This window comes from Macaca nemestrina, chromosome 9 (assembly GCF_043159975.1).
Source record: "Macaca nemestrina isolate mMacNem1 chromosome 9, mMacNem.hap1, whole genome shotgun sequence".
Taxonomy (NCBI): domain Eukaryota; kingdom Metazoa; phylum Chordata; class Mammalia; order Primates; family Cercopithecidae; genus Macaca; species Macaca nemestrina.
In genome coordinates this window covers 42,388,602-42,414,360 of record NC_092133.1, presented here as the reverse complement: position 1 = coordinate 42,414,360, position 25,759 = coordinate 42,388,602, and the positions used below count along the sequence as shown (strand labels likewise).

General features: G+C 35.5%; 1 protein-coding gene across 2 annotated transcripts in view; it reads left to right on the top strand.

The window, feature by feature from the left end:
* LOC105480431 (HECT domain E3 ubiquitin protein ligase 2) overlaps positions 1-25,759 on the top strand; it is a 95,442-nt gene that overhangs the window by 43,595 nt on the left and 26,088 nt on the right. For both annotated transcript variants that reach the window (XM_011739313.3, XM_011739305.2), the window contains exons 6-11: positions 14,501-14,565; positions 17,690-17,735; positions 20,208-20,317; positions 21,751-21,899; positions 22,424-22,547; positions 24,930-25,026. In XM_011739313.3, coding sequence (XP_011737615.1) covers positions 14,501-14,565; positions 17,690-17,735; positions 20,208-20,317; positions 21,751-21,899; positions 22,424-22,547; positions 24,930-25,026 — 591 coding nt within the window. The remainder of the gene's footprint in view (positions 1-14,500; positions 14,566-17,689; positions 17,736-20,207; positions 20,318-21,750; positions 21,900-22,423; positions 22,548-24,929; positions 25,027-25,759) is intronic.

The following is a 25,759-nucleotide window of genomic DNA, read 5'->3' as shown; positions in this document are numbered from 1 at the left end:
TTCAGTAGGTCTTGGGTGAAGCCCAAGAATTTTCATTTGTAACAAGTTCCCAGGATATATTGATGCTCCTGACCCAGGGACCACATTTTGAGAACCGTACTGCTATAGATCAGTTTGTGAAAAATTGACATCTTTTCAATCCATAAGCATACTGTATCCTTTTAGGTACCTAGGTCGTCTTTAATTTCTCTTGGTAATGTTTTGTAGTTTTCTGGGTAGAGGTGTTACACGTTTCTCATTACATGTATTTCTAGGTACTTCATGTTTTTTGATGCTATTATGATTTTATTTTCCAATTGTGACTTAATATATGGAAATACTTTCATATATTTATCTTTATCTAAATACAGTTGACCCTTGAACAATGCGAGAGTTAGGGGTGCTAACCCCCTATGCAGTAAACAAAAAAATCTGTGCATAACTTTTGACTCCCCAGAAGCTTAACTACTAATAGCCTATTGTTGACCAGAAGTCTTACTGATAACATAAACAGTCAATTAACATGTATTTTATGTTATATGTATTATATACTGTATTCTTACAATAAAGTAAGGAAAAAGCAATGTTATTAAGAAAAAAATAAGGAAGATAAAATATATTTACTGTCTGTTAAGTGCAAGTGGACTATCATAAAGGTCTATCCTTATTCAGTAGGCTAAGGAAGAGAAGGGGTCGGTCTTGCTGTCTCAGGTGGCAGAGGTGAAAGAAAATACGTAGATAAGCAGGCTTGCACAGTTCAAACCTGTATTCGAGAGTCAACTGTACTTTGCTATATTCATCCATTAATTCTAATAGTACATCAGTAAATTAACTTGGATTTTCTGTGTATACAATCTTGTCATTTGTGAAAAAGGAGAGTTTTATCTCCTTCTAATCCTGTATCTTATATGGATGTATGTATGTATTTGCATTCACTGGGACCTCTTTCACAATTGTGAATAAAAGAAGTAATAGCAGACCTCTTTGTCTTATTCCCAATCTGAGTACTTCTCTATAAATATAAACATTCTTTGTCATTGAAGAAATGAAAATAACATTACACATCCATCAAAATTAATAAAATTGTTTCAAAAACCTTACTAAGTATTGGCAATATTGTGGAACAGTTGGAACTTTCATCCCTTGATGATGTAAGTATAAATTGGTACAACCACTTTGGAAAAATACTTGGCATGATCTACTAACATGAAGCATATGCATATTCTGTAACCCAACAATTCCATTCCTAGGTACACTTCTCTGAACTTCATTTTTTTTTTGACATTTTAATTTCTTTTGAATTTAAGTCGTTTTTTGCAAACTAGGAAACAGAATCAACCTAAAGCATCTAGTCCTCGAGGGATCCAGGCTGAGTCTTACAATCTTCAGCAGAATGACATCATAATACAAGGTGTTAGAAATAGGGTGTAAATTTTAATAATAACCACTTCCCTACATTTTTTATTAGGAAACAGCCAAAAGTCCAATTCTTAAAGGGATAATATACAAAACATCTTAATCTACAAAGGCCAGAATGACCCAGTTATATGCTGAACAACCTATTGGTGAAACAAATCAGAGCTGGCCAAGAATTGGTAAACAGAGAAGGTGTTTACATTTTGGACACTTGCTCTGTGGCTTAAAAAATTCCTGGTTGCTGTCAGTAAGAAAGAAAGTAAAAAATATTGCAGATGGACCCACACTGATACTTGATTTTACCAAGGTCTTCCACTGGAACATGAAGGTAGAGATAAGTATAAAGTATAAGATAATTATCCCTTATCTCACTATGTTGCCCAGGCTGGTCTCAGACTCCTGGCCTCAAACAGTCCTCCTGCCTTGGCCTCCCAAAGTGTTGGAATTATAGGTGTCAGTCACCGAGACTGGCTGGGAGGGCTTTCCTTAGACTGAAGGTCAATGTAGCCATCATCTGTGCTGCAGAGCCTTGAGTATTTCTCTTTACTATTGGGGATTCTGGTAGCCAGGTTGCTACTGGATGCCATCATAACATGCTGACACAGCTACGGTTGGAGCACATACCATGCTGCCTGTGCACCAAGGGCTTGGCCATGGTTGGCCTGAGGCCCCATGACACAGGCCACCTAACAGCCACTCAGCCTACCCCAGCATGGACCAGTCCTCTCTGAGTTCTTTTGACTTGGAATATTAATGTGTTATATACGTTAAAAAATTAAATATACAGATATGAGGAAAAAAACATAAAATGGAATACAAACAGAAAATAAACCTAACTGTATTTTGAATGAATAGTATAACCATATTTTCCAAAACTCACTAAAGAACTTTTATACTTAGTACTTTTAACTATATAATCCTAGATCTAAATACTTAAAAAACACACACACAAAGACTGTAAACAAATCTTTAACTTTTAGTAGTTTGGGTTTTCCCCCCCCCCAGGGGTATAGACAAAGAATTCTGAAATTACATTCTATGTATTGTTGAAGTAAACAAATGAGTAAATATATCAATGTTGCTAGGAGTCAAGTTTCTCATTTTAGAAAAGGGAGATATAAATATGGGATGAGGGAGGCTGAAAACCATTCTTGGAATTGAATTAGAATTGGAGGCATTGTAATGATCTCATGGTTTTTAATAGATGTAGATACATGTAGTACATGCGAGTGTGTATGTTCTAGCCCTGTGCACTGAAAGGACCTACAGCAGTAACATCCCTTCACTATACTGAGCACTTCACTTACTGATCTTGGTTTCTAAATACCATTTCATACTAAAAGAACCACAGCTCCCTAGAGAAATGGCTAATTCTAAGACCAAGGCAGGGAAAGTACAAAATGAACCTGGATCATCTAGTTTCTCACCATTAATTACAATGTTAGCTGTAGGGGGTTTTTTTTAGATGTTCTTTATCAAGTTGAGGAAGTTCTCCTATATTTCTTGTTCACTGATAATTTTTATCATGAATGGGTGTTGGATTTCATCAGCTGCTTCTTTTGCATCTGTTGCTATGATCACATGATTTTTCTTTTTTAGCTTGTTGATGTGATGAATTACATTAGTTGATTTTTGAGTGTTGAACCAGACTTGCATAACCTGAAATAAATCGCACTTGGTTGTGTTGTATAATTCTTTTTGTATATTTTTGGTTCAATTTGCTAATATTTTGTTGAGGAATTTTTTGCATTTATGTTCATAGCAGGTATTGGTCTATACTTTTCCTTTCTTGTAATATCTCTTTTGAGTATTAGGTTAATGCTGGCCTCACGGACTTAGTATTCTCTCTGCTTCTATTTTCTGGAAGAAATTGTAAAGAATTGGTATCATTTATTTCTTAAATATTTAGTAGAATGTACCGTTAAAGCCATCTGGGCCTGGTGCTTTCTGTTTTAGAAGGTTAACAATTATTGATTCGGTTCCTTTAATAGTCACAGGCTTTTTCAGATTGTCTGTTTCTCCTTATATTAATTTTGGTAGATTTTTCAGGAACATATCTAGGTTATCAAATTTGTGAGCACAGAGTTGTTCATAATAGTCATAAATTATCCTTTTAATGTCTATAGAATCAGTGTGAGAATTATCTTTCATTTAGTAATTAGTGTTTTCTCACTTCCTTTTGTGATTAGTCTGGCTAGAGGCTTATCACTTTTATTGATCTCTTCCAAAAAATTAGCATTTGGTTGTGTTGATTTTCCCTGTTCCCTTTTTTAAGTTTCATTGACTTCTCTTCTAATTTTTTATCTTGTTTTCTGCTTACCTTGGATTTAATTTGCTCTTTTGTTTTAGTTTCTTAAGGTGGACACTTAAATGATTGATTTCAGATTTTTTTGCTAATATATTCATTCAGTGCTGTACATTTCCCCCTAATCACTGCTTTTGCTGTATCTCACAAATTTTGATAGGTTGTATTTTCATTTGTTTTACAAAGCTAAACATAGGCTTACCATATGATCCCTCACTTACACTCATATGTATTTACCCAAATGAGTTAACAATTTATGTTCACCCAAAAACCTGCACACGAATGGTTATAGCAGCCTTATTAATAATTACCAAAAATGTCCTTCCATAGGTGAAGGGATAAACTGTGGTACATTCCATATCATGGAAATTATTCAGTGGTAAGAAATGAGATACTAAGTCACAAAAAGACATGGAGAAACCTTAAATACATACTACTAATTGAAAGAAGCTAGTCTTAAAAGTCTATTAAGAATAACAGTAATGGAGATTTAGAGCCAAGATGGCCAACTAGATGCAGCCAGGAGGAACATCTGCCACGGAGAGACTGGACATCAGGAAGACTGGCACACTCCAAGCAGATCTTCAGAGAGAAGGCATTGAAATTGGACAGATGGAGGACACAGAAGCTGGGTGAAGGGAGCTGGGAAGCCTGGGTGGGGCTACCAAGTAATGCGACTCATTCACGACCCCCAGCAACTCCTGTGGAAAGGGTGAGTTGAACAGGCAAGGAGGAGCCGCTCTTATCATGGACCTCTGGAATCCTGGCAACAGGAGATTCTATGACTCCCATAGACACTTGAGCTGGCAGGGTGAACTGCTAACACATGTAGGAGGGGTAGGACTCCACCCTGTGTGGTGCCCAGATGGTTTGGTATGAGAACATCTGTAGTGGAGCATGGCCAGGGATGCCCATCCCTCAAGGCACACCATGCTCCTCTGGGAGACTTTAGCCTTGAGATGACTGTCAGACCTGGACAGAGTAGGGTATTCTTGCCTGTGAGATGGTGCCAGACCAATCTCAGTGTCCCCCTGACAGCTGACCTCTCTCAAGGCCCCAGCTTGGCCACACTCACTTGCAGTGCACCCTCGATGCCCAACCAGGGTACTTCCTGGGGCATAGCCCCTTCACCAGCAGACCACTCCTGACCATCATAGGGTCCAGCAGAGTGGCCCCCGCCAACACATACCAGCCTACCTGCAACTTCCCCCCACCACAACGTCCCCTCCGCAGCTTTACCAGCATGCATTTGTCCACAGCCACATTCCCACTGCTTTGCCAAGGTTTGTGAGTGAGTGGACCTCACTTCTCCCCACCAGTGTGTGTGAGTACCCCACCATGCTACTGCTGCAGGAGTACACACTGCTGCCCCCACTGGCATGCGGGCACCCAGTCATTCCACCATTGCTGCTGCAAACATGCACACAGACACTAGCAACTTGCCCCGCCACCACCCCCATGCTGCCACCAGTGCTGGTGCAAATGCATGTGCACAGAGTCCAGCATTCCTGCCCTCCACCAGCACCCCACACCTACCGCACCACCACTGCTGCCAGCTCAAGAGCATGGAGCAGTGCCACAAGTCCACTCCCACTAGTACCTTGCCTCAGCAGATGTGTGTGCATCCCACCACGTGGCTCTGAGTGGCTGCTGGCACCTGCAAGCGAGCATGGATCCAACTGCCACCACCCCAGTGCATTGTTTTGTCTGACACCACTTATCAGAATGTTATTGCCAGTGGACCAAGAAAACCTCAGCCCTTTTGGCACTGCAGGTTCCTAACCTAGAGGGGCCAGAGAACAAAGCCAGGGGCTCGGTACCAGCACCCCCCAGAGTTAGAGCATGCAGCCCAGGAGTGCTGAGCTGAGCCTTGGCCCACTAAAATTTTCCAGAAACAGAGCCATTCAACTGAACCCACTTTATGCCACAATCAAACCCAGAAATGCATCAAAGAAGATAAAAGCAAAAAAAAAAAAAAATCCCATTCAAAGGATAGCAGCTCCAGAAACTGAAGGAACGTCAACCCACTCAGATGAGAAAGAAACAGCACAAGAACTCTAGCAACTCAAAAAGGCAGTGTCTTCTCACCTCTAAATGACCACACTAGTTCCCCAGCAATGGTTCTTATGGCTGAAATGACAGAAGTAGAATTCAGAACGTGGACAGGAACAAAGATCATTGAGATTCAGGAGAAAGTAGAAGCCCAATATGAGGAATCTGAAGAATACAATAAAATAATACAGGAGATAAAAGATGAAATGACTGTTTTAAGAAAGAACCAAATTGATGTGACAGAGCTGAAAAATTCACTTCACAAATTTTACCCCATCTTTACAAAAAAAATGTTTTAAAGTTAGCTGGGTGTAGTAGTGCATGCTTATAGTCCCAGGTACTTGGGAGGCTTTAGTGGGAGGATCGCTTAAGCCCAGGAGTTCAAAATTGCAGTGAGCTATCATTATGCCACCACACTGTAGCCTGAACAACAGAGTTAGACACTGTCTCAAAAAAAAGAAAAAGAAATCAGAGTACAGTTGCAAACGTTAACAACAGAATTGACCAAGCTAAAGAATTTCAGAGCTCAAAGACTGATTCTCCTAAATAGCTCAGTCAGACAAAAATAAAAAATAAAGAAGAATGAACAAAGGCTACAAGAAATATGGGATTATGTAAAGAGACCAAATCTACAACTCATTGACATCTCGGAAAGAGAGGGAGAAAAAGCAAGCAATTTGGAAAACACATTTGAGGATATCATCCATAAAAATTTCCCCAGCCTCACTAGAGAAGCCAACATTCAAATTCAGGAAATTCAGAGAACCCCTGCAATATACAAGATGACCATCCCCAAAACACACAGTCCTCAGATTCTCCAAAGTCAAAATGAATGAAAAAATGTTAAAGGTAGCTCCAGAGAAAGAGCAGATCACCTCCAGTGGGAACCCTATCAGGCTAACAGCAGACCTTTGGGCAGAAACCCTACGAGACAGAAGAGATTGGGAGCCTATATTCAGCATTCTTAACAAAAAGATATTCCAACCAAAAATTTCATATACAGCCAAACAAAGCTTCATAATTGAAGGAGAAATAAGATACTTTTCTGATAAGTAAATGCTAAGGGAATTCGTTACCACCAAACCTGCCTTACGAGAGATCCTTAAGGGAGTGCTAAATATGGAAAGGAAAGACTGTTACCGGCCACCACAAAAACACACTTAAGCACATAAACCATTGACACTGTAAAGCAAGCACAAAATCAAGTCTGCATAATAACCAACTTAACAACATGATGAGAGGAATGTAAAAAGGCTAAATGCCTAATTAAAAGGCACAGAGTAGCAAGTTGGGTAAGAAGAAAGACCAAACTATATGCTGTCTTCAAGAGACCTATCTCACATACAATAACATCCATAGGCTCAAAGGAAAGCAACAGAGAAAGCTCTAGCAAGAACAATAGAAAAGAAAAAAGAGCAGCGATTGTTATTGCAATTTCAGACAAAGCAGACTTTTAAACCAACAATAATCAAGACAAGAGCATTACATAATGGTATAGAGTTCAGTTTAACAAGAAGACTTAACTATCCTAAATATATATGTACCTAATACAGGAGCACCTAGATTTATAAAGGAACTTCTTAGAGATCTACAAAGAGACTTAGATAACCACACAATAATAGTGGGAGACTTCAACACCCCACTGACAATATTAGATGATTGAGGAAGAAACTAACAAAGACACATGGGACCTGAACTTGTCATTTGACCAAATGGACCTAACAGGTATCTACAGAACTCTTCACCCCAAAACAACAGAATACACATTCTTCTGAACTTTACAGGACACATCCTTAAAGATTGACCACACAACCATAAAACAATTCTCAGCAAACTTTAAAAAAATGAATTCATACCAACCACCATTGCACAATAAAAATAGAAATCCATACTGAGAAAACCACTCAAAAGCATACAATTATAAGGAAATTAAAACAGTGTGCTCCTGAATGACTTTTGGGTAAGCAGTGAAATTAAAGCAGAAATCAAGAAATGTATTGAAACTAATGAGAACAAAGATACAACATACCAAAATCTTGGACCCAGCTAAAGCACTGTGAAAGGAAATTTTATAGATCTAAACGCCTACATCAAAATGTTAGAAAGATCTCAAATAAACATAATATCACACCTAGAAAATCTATAGAAACAAGCACAAACTGACCCCAAAACTAACACAAGGCAAATAACCAAAATCAGAGTTGAACTGAAGGAGTTCCATCCCAAGATGGAACCAGGAAGAAATGGAGACCCTGAACAGACCAATAATGAGCTCTAAAATTGATTCAGTAAGAAACAGCTTACCAACCCCCCCGCAAAAAAAAGCCCAGAACCAAGTGGGTTCACAGCTGAATTCTACCAGATGTACAAAGAGCTGGCACCATTTCTACTGAAACTATTCCAAAAAATTGTAGAGGAGGGACTCTTCCCTAACTCATTCTGTGAGGCCAGCATCATCTTGATATCTTTTGTGTGTGGCAGACACACACACACGTGCACACACACACACGAAGAAAACTTCAGGCCAATATCCTTGATAAACATTGATGCAAAAATCCTCAGGAAAATACTAGCAAACTGAATCTAAAAGCACATGAACAAGCTAATCCACCATGATCAAGTAAGCATTATCCCTAGCATGCAAAGTTGGTTCTTCCTACACATATCAATAAATGTGATTCATCACATAACAGAACTAAACACAAAAACCACATGATTATCTCAATAGATGTAGAAAAGGCTTTTGATAAAATTCAGCTTCCCTGCATGTTAAAAACCCTCAACGACTAGGCATTGAAGGAACATACCTCAAAATAATAGAAATCATCTGTGACAAACCCACAGCCAACGTCATACTGAATAAGCAAAAGCTACAAGTCTTCCTCTTGAGAACCAGCACAAGACAAGGATGCACACTCTCACCATTCCTATTCAACATAGTACTGGAAGTCCTAGCCAGAGAAGTTAGGCAAGAGAAAGAAATAGAAAGGCATCAAAATAGGAAGGGAGGAAGTCAAATGTTTGCAGATGCTATTATTCTATACCTAGAAAACCCCATATCCTCTGCCCAAAAGCTCCTAGATATGAAGAACAATTTCAGCAAAGTTTCTGAATACAAAATCAGTATACAAAAATCAGTAGCTTTTCTATACACCAACATCTAAGCTGAGAGCAAAATCAAGAACGCAGCTCCACTCACAATAGCCACAAAAAGAATAAAATACCTATGAGTATTGCTAACCAGTGAGGTAAAAGAGCATTAACAATGAGAATTACAAAACACTGCTCAAAGAAATTAGAGATGAACAAACAAATGGAAAAACATTCCATGCTCAAGGATAGGAAGAATAAGTATCATTAAAGTGGCCATACTGCCCAAAGCAATTTACAGTTTCAGTGCTATTCCAATCAAACTACCATGGCATTCTTCACAGAATTTGGAAAGAAAACTTTTAAAATTCGTATGAAACCAAAAAAGAGTTTGATTAGCCAAGGCAATCCTAAAAAAAGAGAACAAAACTGGAGGCATCACATTACCTGGCTTCAAACTATACTGCAAGCCACAGCAACCAAAACAACATGGTACTGGTTCAGAAACAGACATAGACCAATGAAACAGAATAGAGAGCCTAGAACTAATGACACACACCTACAACCATCTGATCTTTGACAGAGTCCACAAAAGCAATAGGGAAAAGATTCCCTGTTCAATAAATAGTGCTGGGATAACTTGCTAGCTATATGTAAAAGATTGAAAGTGGACCCATTTCTTTCACCATATACAAAAATCAACTCAAGACAAAGTAAAGACTTTAATGTAAAAACTGAAAGTATAAAAAGCCTGGAAGATAACCTAGGAAATATTCTGGATATAGGCCCTAGCAAGGATTTCATGATAAAGATGCCAAAAGCAATTGCGACAAAAGCAATAATTGATTAATGTGACCTAATTAAACTGAAGAGCTTCTGCACAGCAAAAGAAACTATCAACACAGTAAGTAAACAACCTGCAGAATAGGAGAAAATATTTGCAAACTATGCATCCAACAGAGGTCTAATATCCAGAACTGAAATAAATTAATAAGCAAAAGCAAACAACTTCATTAAAAAGTAGGCAAAGGACATGAGCAGACACTTCAAAAGAAGACAAACATGAGTCCAACCAGCATATGAAGAAATGCTCAGCATTACTGATCATTAGAGAATTGCAAACCAAAACCACAATGACATAACATCTCACACCAGTCAGAATGGCTGTTACAGATATTGAGATTATGAACAATGAGACTATCTAAAATATCTTTGATACCAAATAAATTTTTAGAAGTAGAGAAATTAATAGATTAAACAGCAGTTTGGAGACTGCTGGAAAAAGAATTAGCAAACTGGAAGGTAGAAGTGAAGAAATTTCTCAGAGTAGAACTCAAAGGGGAAAAGAGATAAACTATAAAAATAATAAAGATATATAGAGGATGGAATAAGAAAGACTAAACTTCATTGTATTTTGAGTCTAAAAATTATGGCACAGAAAGAATGGGGGTATATTTAATACCTGGGAGTTTTCCATAACTGATGTAAGATGTGAATCCACAAATAACAGGGGAAACACAGTATATACTAAGCAAGATAAAAGAAATGCAGACACAGTCGTGAAATTGGAACATTGTAATAAAGATACCTTATAAGTAATCAAAGGGAAAAGACAAGTCATTCATAAAGGAAAATTACTGGCTCCACAGCAATCTGGGAGCCAAAAACCTGAAGTAATATTTTCAAAATACTAAAAGAAAAGAATATAAACATTGATTGATGTAGCCAGAGAAACTGACTTTCAAGAATGAGGGTGACTTTAAGATATTTATAATGAACAAAAACTGCCTTTACCACCAACAGACATATACTTAAACTTTAAAAGATATATTTTAGAGAGAAGAGGTATCTGAGATATAAGAAAGAATGATGAAAAAGAAATTCATAAATACAGTTGACCCTTAAACATCATGGGTTTGAACTGCGTGAGTTCACTCATACACAGATTTTATTCTGCCTCTGCCATGTCTGAGACAGCAAGACCAACTCCTCCTCTTCAGCCTCCTCCTTAGCCTACTCAGTGTGAAAATAATGAGGATAAAGACCTTTATGATGATCTGCTTCTACTTAACAAATAGTAAATATATTTTCTCTTGTGATTTTCTTAATGACATTGTATTTTCTCTATTTTATCATAAGAATTCAGTGTGTAATACCTAATACATATAAAATATGTGTTAATAGACCATATTATTGATGAGGTTCTGATCAACAGTAGCTATTGATAGTTAAGTTTTGGGGGAGTCAAAAGTTATACATGGATTTTTCTACTGCATTGGGGGTCAGCATTCCTAACTCTCATGTTGCTCAAGGGTCAACTGTATTTAAAATGCTTGCATAAAATTGATGTCTAATGTGTGTGATTAAGAAGAAAAAGCCAAAAGATGGGGAGAATAACAGCACGTAAGTAGGGGAAACTTATTGGAATTAAAAGTATTCTAAGATGCTCTAAAGAAAGAGTAGGATATTAACTTAGGCTTGTTAACTATTACTAATAAGAAGTTGAAAGTAACCTCTAAAACAGTACAAATGGAACAAATAACTTTCTTAACTGGAGAGTAGGGAAATGGGAAAAAGAAGCATTAAAAAGTGAGTTAAACAGAAAACAAAAAGTAAGATTGCAGAAACAAGTCCAAATACAGGAATAAGTAATTGAACAACAAATATAAATGCACTAAACTTACTGGTTAGAAAAGACTATCACTTTGAATTTTTAAAAATTGTATTCCATGCTAAGCACACGAGATACCTAAAAAGATTGAAAGTAAGGGTATATAGAATATATACCAGACACCTTCTAACCCAAAGGAAGTTGAAATTATTGTTACTAACTTCAGAAGATACAGCCTTTAGGAAAGTAAATACTACAGATGATCAGATGAGAGAGAAATCCCTGGAGTTGGGAAGGTTATACAGAAGAGGTTGATTTTTTATTTGCACCTTGGAAGGATTCAACCTAAGTATGCAAAGAGTTGAGCAGCTAGTCAGTGAGTATGTATTGTCTTGGCATTGGAGATACACTGTTAAACAAAAATGCATGTCATATAAAGCTCTAAGTAGCTTATATTCTAATTTCTATTGGGGGCAGGTTACAGATAGAAAATAAATGTGGAAACAAATGTGAAGAAATATAATTTCAGATACTGACAAGTGCTTCGAGAAGATAGGGCAATGTAATAAGGAGTGATTAGTGGTTGCTTTTAGCTAGGAAGCTCAGGGAGGGCCTCTGTAAGGCAACAACTGAGGTCTTGATGGAAATAATTCAAACCATGAGAAAATCTGTGAGAGCAGCACACTAACAGAAGTGGCAGCTAATAAAAAGGCCCTGAGAAGGGAACATCATTGGCAAATTCAGAAATAAGGCTTATGAGACTAAAGCTTGGTGATTAGGGAGAAAGGAGAAGACTAGGTTGGTAAGAAATGAGACTGCATATGGCCATGTGAGTTTAGTTATATTGTAATGGAAAGTCATTGAGTGTTTTAAGCAGGGATCGTTTATAGTTAAGAAAGATCTCTCTAGATACTTAGCAGAAAATGGTCTGTAGTGTGTCAAGAGAAAGGAGTTAGGAAGGCATTGTAGTAGTTGAAGCAAAAGTTGATATTTGGATTAGCAATTTTGGCCATGAAAATAGAAATGTTCAGACTCATGTATTATGGAGTAGAGCTAGTAAAACTTCAGTACATTGGATGTGGCACTCAAAGGCAAGAAAGACAGGAAACTGAGTGGTTGCTGTTGCCATTTAATTAGATGGATAAGGCATTTGCAAAGGAGAGATCAAAGTGTTTAAAGAAGAAAAGTAGTCTACCTTGTCAAATGTTGCTGAGACATTTTGTCTCAGAGAATTGACCATTATCTTTCATAAGCTATAGATAATTGATGACTTTAATAAGAGTCTAATAAGACTTTAATAAGCCTATTTGGAATGAGTTGACAGACAATGAGAAGAGATAGTACAGATGATTCTTGAGAACTTTCACTATGAAGGGAAGCAGAGAAATGAGGTGGTAGCTAGAAGATGGCCCAAACGAGATGTTTTAAATAAAGGCAATACATCAGTCAGGGTCCTGGTCGTAAACAGACAACACACTCAGATTGGTAAATTGGATTATTTACAAAGTTGTTGGCAGAGTAAGTGAGACCATAAGGAGAGCACAGTGCCCAGGGGAGAATCTAGAGATGAACTGTGGGTTAGAGGGCTGCTTTACAGGAGATGGGACTTTCACTCTAGGGACACAGCCGACCCATGACAACCATCCCATGGTCACCCTGCAGGTGGGGACCTGAGGGAACAAGTACCCCAACTTCACTCTGTCTTCTTTTCTGCTAGTGCTTTCTATTAACTGAACCCAGTCAGAAGGCAAAGGAGTCTAGTTGATATAGTCCTTCAGAATTGGCCTCTGAGGGCATAGAGCAAAGTGGAGAAGAATGGCAAATCAGTGCCAGTGATGTTAGTCTGTGTTGTTATACTGATAGGAATGTTTTAGTAGAGAGGGAGAAATGGATGATACAGGGGAGAGAAGAAAAAACTTTAATAACCATGTCCTTGACAAGGTTATGAGAGGGGATGGGATGTAGGACTCAAATGAAGGGGTTGGCCTTGGTCAAGTGTAGTTGCAGGCAAATTGGCAGAATTTACATTGGGACAGTGAATCTGTTATCTGGGTGCATCTGTTTTTTCACTGAAGTGTGTAGCAAGGTTATAGCTGGGAATTATGCTGCGAAGGAGGTGTTACAGATTTGAGGAATAAGGAGGTTTGAAATGCAGTTGTCTTGAAGTGTAGAGAAGTAAGTGAACTATAGAAATGTTGTGGGACTGTCAGTGGTATTGAGTGTCCTTTTGAGATTTGTGGTCATAAACTTGAAGTATATCCAGTCAGCACATTTGTTTGATTTTTCTCCTGCAGCTTTTGTTGCTCAGGGGCAAACACTAAGTGGTTGAGCAGGGGTACTTTCTGGGTGAGCAGGATTACTGTAAGCAGAGGAAGAGAAAGGAATGCTATATTAAATATATACATATATGTGTATATGACGTAAGAGCTAGGCTGAATGAGTGCTGATAGACATGTCTTAGAAGTAATGGTTGTGGTTTTAAATAAAAGCATAATACATGCTTATTGACATTTGCCTCTTTCATATAACATGACACAAATTTTACTGATTATTTGAAGTTTCATGTTAATGAAGCTTCTGTTATAAAGTATTATCTAGATGTATTTTATTTTCATTTATTCTTGGGATGTTTGATAGTAAATAAGATTTTTAGTATTTGGATTATTAAACTAGAATGGTAATATTGTATTAGTAAACGTGTTACTCTTGGATTCATGTTCATTAGTCTATCCTGTCAGGTCAAGGAAAGTGAAATTGTTTTCCAGTTATATAAAAATTCTGTTGGTCATCAGCCACCACCATATATGTGTGTGCATGTTACACTAGATGCATGGTACACTACACATACCAGGGATATTCTCATTGTAATCTTACATCATTGATGTTCTCTAGAGTTCTTAAATGTAAAATCAGTACTACTGTAAGTGTCAGTCCTGAGTCATCAAGTCTGATTTTAACTATTGAAGCAGGTCTGTAAATATATTTAACATATAAACGTCACCTAAATAGGTAATCCTGATTACCTTACTGTTTTCTTTTGCCTACAGCCTCAAGACATTCAGAAGACAGTACTAAAGGGAATCATTAACAGCCTGTTACGAGAATGGAAAGGGTAAACTAATATTTTAAATATTTAGCTAATCAGTATAGAAGTCTAACTTACACATTGTATGTCTTTAACATATGTGTATCTATTTTACTCTCAGAAAAGATTTTAGTTGAGTTACAATAACATAGATGAAAAAATAATTATAAGCCATTTACAACAAAGCTGTATAACTTGAGATTTGTGACCTCTCAGTAGGATCTATAGATGGGCATAAAAAGATCTGTGAATACTTTTAAATTGTATGTAAAGTTTTTTCTGTTCAGATATATATGCTTTACAAAAACGGAATGGGTACTTACATTGGTAACCTAACTGAAATAATGAGCATTAAATTTAGCCTTGGGCTTCCTGGTAGCCAGAGTGAAATTTTTCTTATTTCTAATATAGGGACACCTAAGGCCAGCTACTAAAATGTTTTTTTCTGTCAAAACTAAATATTAGATTCTTATATAAGGAATCATGGGCAATTTAGTTGATGATGTTTTGAACCATGAATATGCATAATATAAAAATGTACTTTTAAAAATACATATTTAAATTTATATTAAAAGTATATTATTTAAATAAATTCTATTAAAGCCAAAGGAATGCCAAGTCTAGTTTAAAAGTAATACCTAAGTAGAATTCTTAAATGTAATGTTACATATACCCTATATATATTTTAATAATATTTTAATTGTTCTGATTTTGAAAGAAATTCATGCTTATTATAGAACATTTAGAGAAGGCAGAGAAGCATACGGAAGAAAGTATTGGCCAGGTGCAGTGGCTCACGCCTGTAATCCCAGCACTTTGGGAGGCCAAGGCGGGTGGATCATAAGGTCAGGAGATCGAGACCATCCTGGCTAACACAGTGAAACCCCGTCTCTACTAAAAATGCAAAAAAATTAGCCGGGCGCGGTGGTGGGCACCTGTAGTCTCAGCTACTCAGGAGGCTGAGGCAGGAGAATGGCGTGAACCCAGGAGGCGGAGCTTGCAGTGAGCCGATATCGCGCCATTGCACTCCAGCCTGGGCGACAGAGTCTCAAAAAAAAAAAGGTATCAGTCTGGCCAACATGGTGAAACCCCATTTCTACTAAAAATACAAAAATTAGCCAGACATGGTTGCACAGTCCTGTAATCCCAGCTTACTCAGAAGGCTGAGGCCAGAGAATCATTTGAATCCTGGAGGCAGAGGTTGCAGTAAGCCAAAATCATGCCACTGCACTCCAGCCTGTTGAGCTGTTGAGAATTTCTGTCTATTGCCTTCACTTTTTATATAGCACATTCCTATTATTGGTTTTTTATATATATCAAAGATGGTGACTGGATTTGCTTAGACACTACTATTTTAATGTATGTCTTTTTATTTTCTATTTGTAAATTCATAAATTTCAGAATCCATAGTGAGACACTGTCTCAAAAAAAAAGAAGAAAGTAAAAAATGTTAACATTTTACAGTGTTTTTTTAGTCGTCTTTTAAAAACAATTAAAATCATACTGTATAGTTTCATGTGACTTTTAACTTAATGGTCTTTTTCTTAGTTTATTACTCTAGTAATTTGTTTGCATTTTCCTTCTTAAACCACACTTTTAATGTCTGACTAATAACTTAGGAATGTACTGTAATTTACCTAACCATTCTCCAAGAATGGTTGTTTATGTGAATAATTCCAGAGTGAACATTTTGTACAAAAATATTCTGAGCACTTACATAAAAATTTTTTTGGAAATATAATTACTGTATCAGAGTATAAACATTTTAAGACACTTAATACATTTTGTCAGATTTCTTTACAAAGCATTTATGATAATGTACACTTCTAACAGCAGAGGGCCTGAGACTTCAGTGGTATCTCCTTATAACAAAACTTGGCCTAATTTAATAAATGAAAAGTGGATCTCATTTTTATATACTTTTCCTTAATACTAATAAGCTTAACATTTTATTATTTGTTTGCTATTTTTATTTATCCTTTTGTAAGTTTTCCACATACTTTTGCCATTTTTTATTGCAGATTTGCCTGTTTTTCTGTTAGAAACTCTTGCTTATTATAAGAAAATTGACCTTTTTGTATTATATTTTCCTATATCTCACGTTTCAGAAAATCAATTACTAGTCTCACAAAGAAGAAACCTCTGTTACATCTCAGTTAAGTGTCTGAGGACTGAAGGGTTAAGGCCAAACTGGGAGTTAGCTGCTTCCTGAATATTATAGTAAAAATATCATTTTTAAAAAATCTAAGAAATCAGACCTACTCATACAATTTATTGTGCATGCCTGATAATTTATGCACACATAAATGACCTTGCCAAGATTATGAAGCTCTAGGTAGGACAGGAAAGGACTTGGAGGAATAGATGATATATACAAGTAGATCTTGAGCAGGCAAGAAAGAAACACTCGTCAGCATGGAGAATAACAAAAGCTTTAATATCTGGGTTTTGTTTTTCAACCCAGGACCCAGTTAGGAATCATGAATTGCATCTGGTTGTCATAGAGGTGAACCATTTTCAATTCAAGAAGTTACTTCCAGATATCTGTGAGAATGTACCAAATAGATCTTGAGCCAGCAAGAAACACTCATTAGCCTTGAGAATAACAAAAGCTCTTGGTCAAATCTGATACTATGAGAATTCGTATTAAGATGGAAAAAATTACTTACTTTTCATGATTCTTTCCGTTAGAAGCATACTGAATGCATTTAAAGTATGATTTGATTTACAGACATTTCTACATCACTTGAGGAATGAACCTAGAAACACAAGCTCATTTTCTTTCTTTAATACATAAATGTTCTTAAGATTATCCTTTATTAAAACAAAACATAAGTATTCTAAATTCTAAAATTGATGATTTTTTTATTACACTCCTAACTACTTCCAGAATTAATCATATTTACCTCACAAAATGTTATAGCCTAGTTAGCTCAGTCTTTAGTTATCTTTGGAACCAGCCAGAAGAGGCACAGAAGCACCTGTATTTTCAGCATATTATGGACTGTCTCAATAATAATGCATATTAATTTTATCCTAGTTTTTGGCTTTTCTCAACTCAGTCTTCATGGAAACATTTATTGGTCTTTTTCATTAGATGCTATGAGATTAAACTTTCATCCGTAATAAATTATTCTTGTTTCTTTTTCAGTCCACGAACAAAAGATGATCTTAGAGCATATTTTATACTTTTACAGGTAAGAGAGCTAGAACTTAGTTGAAGTTGTGTAAGTCAGATCTCAATTTCTACATGTGTATGTGAAATATTAAATATTAAATATCATTTTGGGCAACATTATTGATTCTTTTTAGAATTATAGTTACCTGTAACCAGAAGATTTTTTAAAAAGTAAGATTAGTAAGATTAAAAGATTAGTAGGATTTTAAAAAGTAAGAAAAATAAGATTAAAGCCATAACAAATAAGTAATCCGAAGCTAAATTACATGTGAGATTAAAATTTTGATATAGTTCCTGCCAGAGTATTCAGGAACAAACAGAATGAAGCATTTCTTTCTCCTCCATTCAGACCTCTTTCTTGTAACTAGTCTAACAGGCTTCAGGATTTTCTTTTATTTTCCCATCTAGTAGGTTTTTCACTTTTCTATGTATTTTTCAATAATTTCAATTAGAATTCTTATGGAAAGATAAAAGGTTTTCTTTTAATTTGTTATAAAGCAAAAGTAATGAACTTTTTTCTCTCGATAGATACAGATTAATAGATTCAAAAAGAAATTAAGATCCAGACAAATGAAAAGCAATTTTTACTTTTTATTATTTTTTGAGGAAGAAATACATTATTACCATAGCTAGCATACTATGAATATATTGCATTATTCTTTACAATTTATAAAAGTTGTCCATGTATATTATCTCATTTAAAAGTAAGGAAAACGATATTAAATAAGTATAGTGTTTAGTACAATATTATAATATCAATATGTCTAATGAAAGAACATATACAGGGTAGGGACAGAGAAAGTGAGGAAAGATAAAGTCACCACAAACATGGAATTAATAAATACAGAACCATTGCTTCAAGGGGAAATACAGGGTTAGGTTCATGTTAGCCTCTGATCACATTTTTGTCAGCCAATCAATATATAACTTTGCTTTATGAGTGTTTTTTTAAAGACATACTTCATTTAATAGAAGTCATTGATTCATTATCATTGAACTCATGGCTAGCAGTACTATAACTCATGCCTGAATGAAGCTTTTCTGACATACATATATTTTCTCTATAGGGCACATCACAACCTTCTTGTTAGGAACACTAGACAGCATTTTAGCACTACACTTGGCCGTTTTGAAATAGCAAATCACCAACAAAAAGCACCAAAATGTGAAAAACGAAGCTAAATGGATTGCATAAAGGACACTTGCAAAGAGAGAGTATTGAGCTAAAACAAGGCAGGACATCACTTTGACCTCAACTGGGAATGTGCACGTCAGGAGACTTAACATTTTTCACGTGTCCCCAAATGACCATGAAAACACAAGTATTGATTTGGGGATTAACAATTAAATTTTAGCAAGTAGGCAAATTTGGAAATATAGAATCAGTGAATAATGAAGACTGACTGAATATTGAAAGTCTTTAAAATGTTTGTAACTAACTTTTAGGGTAGGGATAGAGAAAGTGAGCAAAGAGGAAAAAGTGGGAAAGATGGGGGAAATGACCAAGAGGTAGTTAAGAAGAGAAATGTAAGGAGGGAAAATAGACAGGTAAGAGGAGAAAGAGCCAAAACTCAAGAGTAAACTTATGTAGAGATAGTAAAAGCTAGAAAGAAGACACGAAACTCAGATTTTAGGTGAGTATATGGGTCAGCTATAAGCTCTGCTCATATTTTGTTCTTCTCAAGAGCCATTATCAGATGAAGTTATCAACTGAGGTCAGTCCCAGCTTTTGAGTTGTTCTGTCCGTAAGTCAGTTTTGAAAAACACATGGTACTCTCTTATTTTTCACAATTTCAGGAGGTTTTTTCCAATAATATTTATTTTTTCCGTGATGTGCTGAAATGCACATTGTGCTGGAATTTTAGATTTTGGAAACATAACTAAAGGTTTTTCTTAGTTTACAAGTATTCCTTCAGTGTCCGTTTATCATTTAAAAGTTGTCAGAAGCTGTATGTGGTTCTCCCTTTGTTCTTTGGGATATATGAGGCTAACTCATTTTACAATGGCAAAAGTTTCACAACCAGCTTTAACTTCATTTTTTTAGCTTTTAATCAAGGAAAACCCAGGTTTTTTGCTTTTATTGGATGATAGTGATTGATACCATTTATGAAGGCACTTTTGTGAAGGTGCTTTATATACATTTTCCTTTTCAATACTCAAAACAACCCTTAAGATAGAGAATATCATTCCCATTTTACAGATGAGGACATTGAGAATCAAAGTGTAAGGAACGTGCCTAAGGGCATATAGCTAGTAAGTGGTAGAATTAGCCCTCAGGCTCAGATCTGTCTTAACTCCAAAGCATATGCTCTTTTCACTGTATAGCCGCAGCGTAAATGAAAGTCTCTGTTAATTAAATAACAAATAGGTTATTGTTACTTTATAATCTCAAATTCTGTTTCCTGAATTTACCACTTACTTATTAAGCTTAGTGTCTTTCCTTTGTGTGTTAACAGAATTTTAACACCATTATCTTTAATATCTTTTTCAGAATCCTCAGTTTAATAATACATCTACGTATGTCATCTATGCTCACTTGCTACGACAGATAGCTACCTTAGTGGAAGCTGACCATCATTTCCTAGTTCACTGGTTTAAAAAGTAAATCATTCTATGATATTAAGAACTTTTATAGTCTCACAGTTTTAAGTTTGGTATTAGTAATTTTACAATACAATATATTTAAATATTTTCAGGTCTTTAGAAATGGTGCTTATGTTCACAATGCTTCAAAAGCCAATTATAAAAATCTACTTTAGTACTACATAAAGGATAATTAAAAATCTGTTTTTAATGTAAGTAACCAATTTGTTTGCATAAGCTGTTGAGAATTTCTGTCTACTGCCTTCACTTTTTATATAGCACATTCCTATTATTGGTTTTTTATATATCTCAAAGATGGTGACTGGATTTGCTCGGACACTACTATTTTAATGTATGTCTTTTTATTTTCTATCTGTAAAGTCATAAATCTCACCATTATTTAAATGGCACTTTCTCCTTACCTAAAAATGTCATTGTAAAATATAGGTTAGCTATCAATATCAATTTGTAAAAGCATACTTTTTTCACAGAAGTATACCCACATGAACAGCGACTTCTCCATGACTGATAAAAGTAGAAAGGCAAAATATTTCCCAAAGAAATTTTAAATACAGTAAATTATCATTACTCATAGTTATATTCTATAAAGTCACCACAAACATGGAATTAATAAATACAGAACCATTGCTTCAAGGAGAAATACAGGGTCAGGTTCCTGTGAGCCTCTGATCACATTTTTGTCAGCCAATCAATATATAACTTTGCTTTATGTGTGTTTTTTTAAAGACATACTTCATTTAATAGAAGTCATTGATTCATTATCATCAAATTCATGGCTAGCAGTACTATAACTCATGCCTGAATGAAGCTTTTCTAACATACATATAATTTCTCTGTAGGGCATATCACAACCTTCTTGTTAGGAACACTAGACAGCATTTTAGCACTACACTTGGCCATTTTGAAATAGCAGATCACCAACAAAATGTGAAAAACATGAAGCTAAATGGATTGCATAAAGGACACTTGCAAAGAGAGAGTATTGAGCTAAAACAAGGCAGAACATCACTTTGACCTCAGCTGGGAATGTGCATGTCAGGAGACTTAACATTTTTCACATGTCCCCAAATGACCATGAAAACACAAGTTTTCACATGTCCCCAAATGACCATGAAAACACAATTAAATTTTAGCAAGTAGGCAAATTTGGAAATATAGAATCAGTGAATAATGAAGACTGACTGAATATTGAAAGTCTTTAAAATGTTTGTTACTATCTTTGTAGTAATTTTGGTGTTTATTTCTCATTTAACTAAGACAGTATTCAAGGTAAGATTTTGTATCTTTTCAAATGTTTGGCAATTTAAGAAATAGAATTTGGGGGAATAGTCTAAAATTTTGTGGCTTAGGATGTAGTTTAATATCTAACAGATAATTTTGAAAATAGAAAATGTAAATTTTGATTGCCATTATTTTGTAATCTTTACCAGATTGTCCCAGAAGAGGTTCAAACAATTGGTAGAGAGATTGCTGCAATTTATTTCTTTACGCCTGTTTCCTGCAAAGCCTGAAGAATTTCCACCTATAACAAAGTGTTCCTGGTGGATTCCATCAGCTGCTAAAGTGTTGGCTTTACTTAGTAGGTTTTTATTATTCTAGCATTTTTTACTTTTCTTTTGTTACATATTAGGGATATTTCTTAAGGATTTCAAAGGACTGTAGAAGCATTCTTAAATTTTAAACCACTTCTTTGAAGGAAAGAGTTGTAATTTATTTTCTACTTTGATAGTAGATTTGTAATTTGTAAGCATGAAAAAAGCTTTATGCCTTTTAGTGGGCAGTGTTCTGTATTATGGCAATTAAGTGCATATGAGCTAGGACCCCTAGGAGAGAACACACAGAAATAAGAGTAAATGGCCATCTGCATATTCCCTTTAATACTATCATAATCCTCACCACAAGTTTTTTTTTTTTAAGCAAGAAACTATTGGCTGCATTTTAGCCACAATTTTTAAATTACCCTTTTCATTTGGAGCTGCATTTATTTAAAATAGAAGTTTCTAGGTCAAGGCTATCTTGTAGACATTAAAATGATGTTTTTATTATTAGAATGAATCTTGTGCATGTTGGGAAAAGTCTTTATGTTAGAATTTATCTTTTCAGATACTGCAAACAATTTAGTTCACCTTCCCCTTATTCCTTATACTGATTTCTATAATTCTACATTGGATCACATTGATCTTATGGAAGAATATCATACTTGGCAAAACTTTGGAAATTCTCACAGGTATGAACAAAAGTTCCTTTGATTATCCACCTAAATTAAATACTATTCAAAAGAATGACTAGATTTTAAGTTTATATAAAGTTTACACATACCTTTATATATAAATGTATAAATATAGTTCAGATAGCCTTGAAATATCATTATATTTATTAAAGTATTTTCTTTTTCTGCTACCTTTTGAATTTATATACATGTTAATGTGGTTTTGGTTTGGTTAATAGCATCTTTTCAAGAAGGGAGATGTTCTATCTTAGTATGCAGTCTCTTATCTCTTACTATTCTATGCACAGGGGTCAACAAAACTTTTTCTGTAAAGAACTAGATGGTGAATATTTTCAACACTATAAGTTACACAGATTCTATTTTGCTATTTTAGCACAAAAGTAGCCTTAGACAGGATGTAAATGAATAGATATGTCTGTGTCCCAAATGACTTTATTTACGAAAACAGGTTGTAGGCCATATTTGTCTCGGGCCCATGGTTTGCAGATGCCTGATCTAATATATTGATCACACACAGACACACACACACATTCATTTCTCCTTTCTTCTGTAAGAAAAAGTGGTTGTCTGTTAGGTGCAATATAAAAAGAGTAGATGTTATAGAGAAAGGGCCTCACCACAGCTTATGTATTATAATAATTAAATAAATTTGTAAAACAGTCACCAAATTATTTAATACACTACACTTTATATCCACACTTCTAGTTTGGATTAAACTAGCAAGATTATTCCAAACATAATTTATCCTTAGGTCATGAGATGTTCAGGAGATTGCATTTAATTGTAGAGGAATCTGAGTAAAGAGATATGGTGTGGATATAAGTAACCTCAAAACCCCAGATTAGTTTGTAAATTGGTTAAACTTTCCAGGGACCCTCTTTATCAGAATTGACCTGAAACATAGAATGGCCTTCTGGACACATCTCAGTTCACATCTGAACACTCAGAACTGAATAAGATAAGAATTTAAGTTCTGGGGACCCTAGTCCCAGATGGATATTTTATTGGCAAAGTTTATTTTACAAAGATATTTTTTCCTTCCATTTTAATATAATTGTAACATGTTGTAGATACAACCACAAAACAATACCAAGAATTATTATGCGTATTTCAGTGACAACATCTTTTAATGTAGACCTTCCTCTAACCACTGTGCCACAACACTGGTGTACCAAGAATGAGTTACATTAGGGTTTTAATCCTAGGATCCCATCAATCCTTGGGTAGCCAGCCTGAACCTAGAGGGGAACAGGAGCCCTATGGGAAGTGACCTCTGGCCATGAGCAGCCTCATCTGTTCATTTCAGTGTGTCATTCACAAAGTACCATTTCTCTTGTGCATGACAAGGGAAAGGTTGAGAACCCCTGTCCTAAAGTACATAATAAAACTAATATATATCTTACTGAGTTCATTGCATTTTCTTTTTATTTCCAATTTTTTGTTAGCATTGATAATTCAAAATAATTATACACCAGTACTGAAGAACTCTTAACTTTTATTAACAATTTCGTCCCATGGTAAAAGCCATCTCACTTTCAGTTTACACTAAGGCTACATCCATTTTCCTCATAATGCCTTTTTTTCTCAGTGGTCACAGTTGTACCGCCTGACTTTGTTCAGGTGGATTCCAGCTATAACTGATGGATTCATTGTAGTCACTTTGAATGGCAGAATAACTCCTGAAGTGTCATCGCTGCCATACTCATTCTTTCTAAATGCATTTATCTCTGTGTAGTTTGTGGCTTTTGTGCGTAGCATAGAATGTTCTAGCCCAGGAGGGGTTATTTTCATAACCTTTGATTATAATGTGTAATTACAAATACATACCATTTCCTGTTACCACACCACTAAATATAATGCTCAATGCAACATACATTTCTGATTTCTTTTTATTGATCTTAAATATATTACTTTACTTTTTACATATTGTAGTTATTGTTAGATGTTTTCATTTCTGGAACTCACACATCAGAACTCTCCATATAATGATGGATTCTTATATTAATATTGAGCACCCGGGTTTTCTGTACTACTTCACCAGCACTTCTCCCTCCTGGTTCTAGTGTTGGTCATGTTGTTCACAGGTGATGATATACAATGAAATTATTTGTATAGACAATGTAAGTGGTTAGCACACATTTGAGAACCTTTGATGTAGCTTCTGCAGAGAATAAAGGCATTGCACATCTAGCAATGATACATTCTTCACATGGCTGTGAGAATTAAAAGAAATGATACACATACAATCATTTTGTATATGGTAAAACACAATCCAAAAGTAATGTTTTATGTTGCTACAAGGGGTACCTTAGATTCCCTTAGTATAATTTTGCTAAAAATACACCATTTTGCTTTTTCTTTTTTTCACTTGTTGAGCAGGTTTTCCTTCTGTCAGTACCCATTCGTTATTTCTATAGCTGCAAAAAAAATCATTATTCAAAGAGACTCAGAGCAACAGATGATAAACATCGCAAGGGTAAGTCAGCTATAAAAACATATTTATGCTGACTATAATCAATATAGTAAATAATTTAATAAATAATTTAAATGTCTTGTGAATTGTTCTAGCATAATCAGGAATGTTAAAAGCAAAATTCGTGTTATACTCACCCAAAAAGTGCTTAAAAACCATTTACAATTTGGGAGACAAGATAACTCTCATCTCTTCTGATCAGCTTCTCATTGTATTATAAATATAGTAGGAAGAGTAAATGCTTCTCACAGATTCAAATTACTGAGAGCTTGTTGGACCTCATTTTGCAGATACCATACCACCAACCTTAGATAACCAGCAGAGCATTGAGAACTGCGGTGAGGCAGAGTGTCATTAGGCAAACCACTCAAACTACTGAAACATTTTCTAGGTGTTTTGAAAATCAGAAACAACCAAAAAATTAGAAAATGTAACAAAAAGTATGTCTTGGAGAACTGAGAAATATGCCCAAAGAAGGTGAAAGATGTTTTATTGGTTCTTAGGAAACCAAAATACATGGAGACCCAAAGAGGCTGGGGATAGCAATCAGACTGAGTTTAGGCAAATTGTAGAGCAGTATGAAGTTATCTCTCAGTCTGTCCTTACCACTCCCTATCCCTTGTGTTTCATCTCAGCACAGTAATGTACTTTATCTAATAAATACCAGATTCAGTGAGGTTTTCTTGCTAGAGCTGTAAACTGTATGTTTAAGTGCTTATGTATTTCAAACATCTGC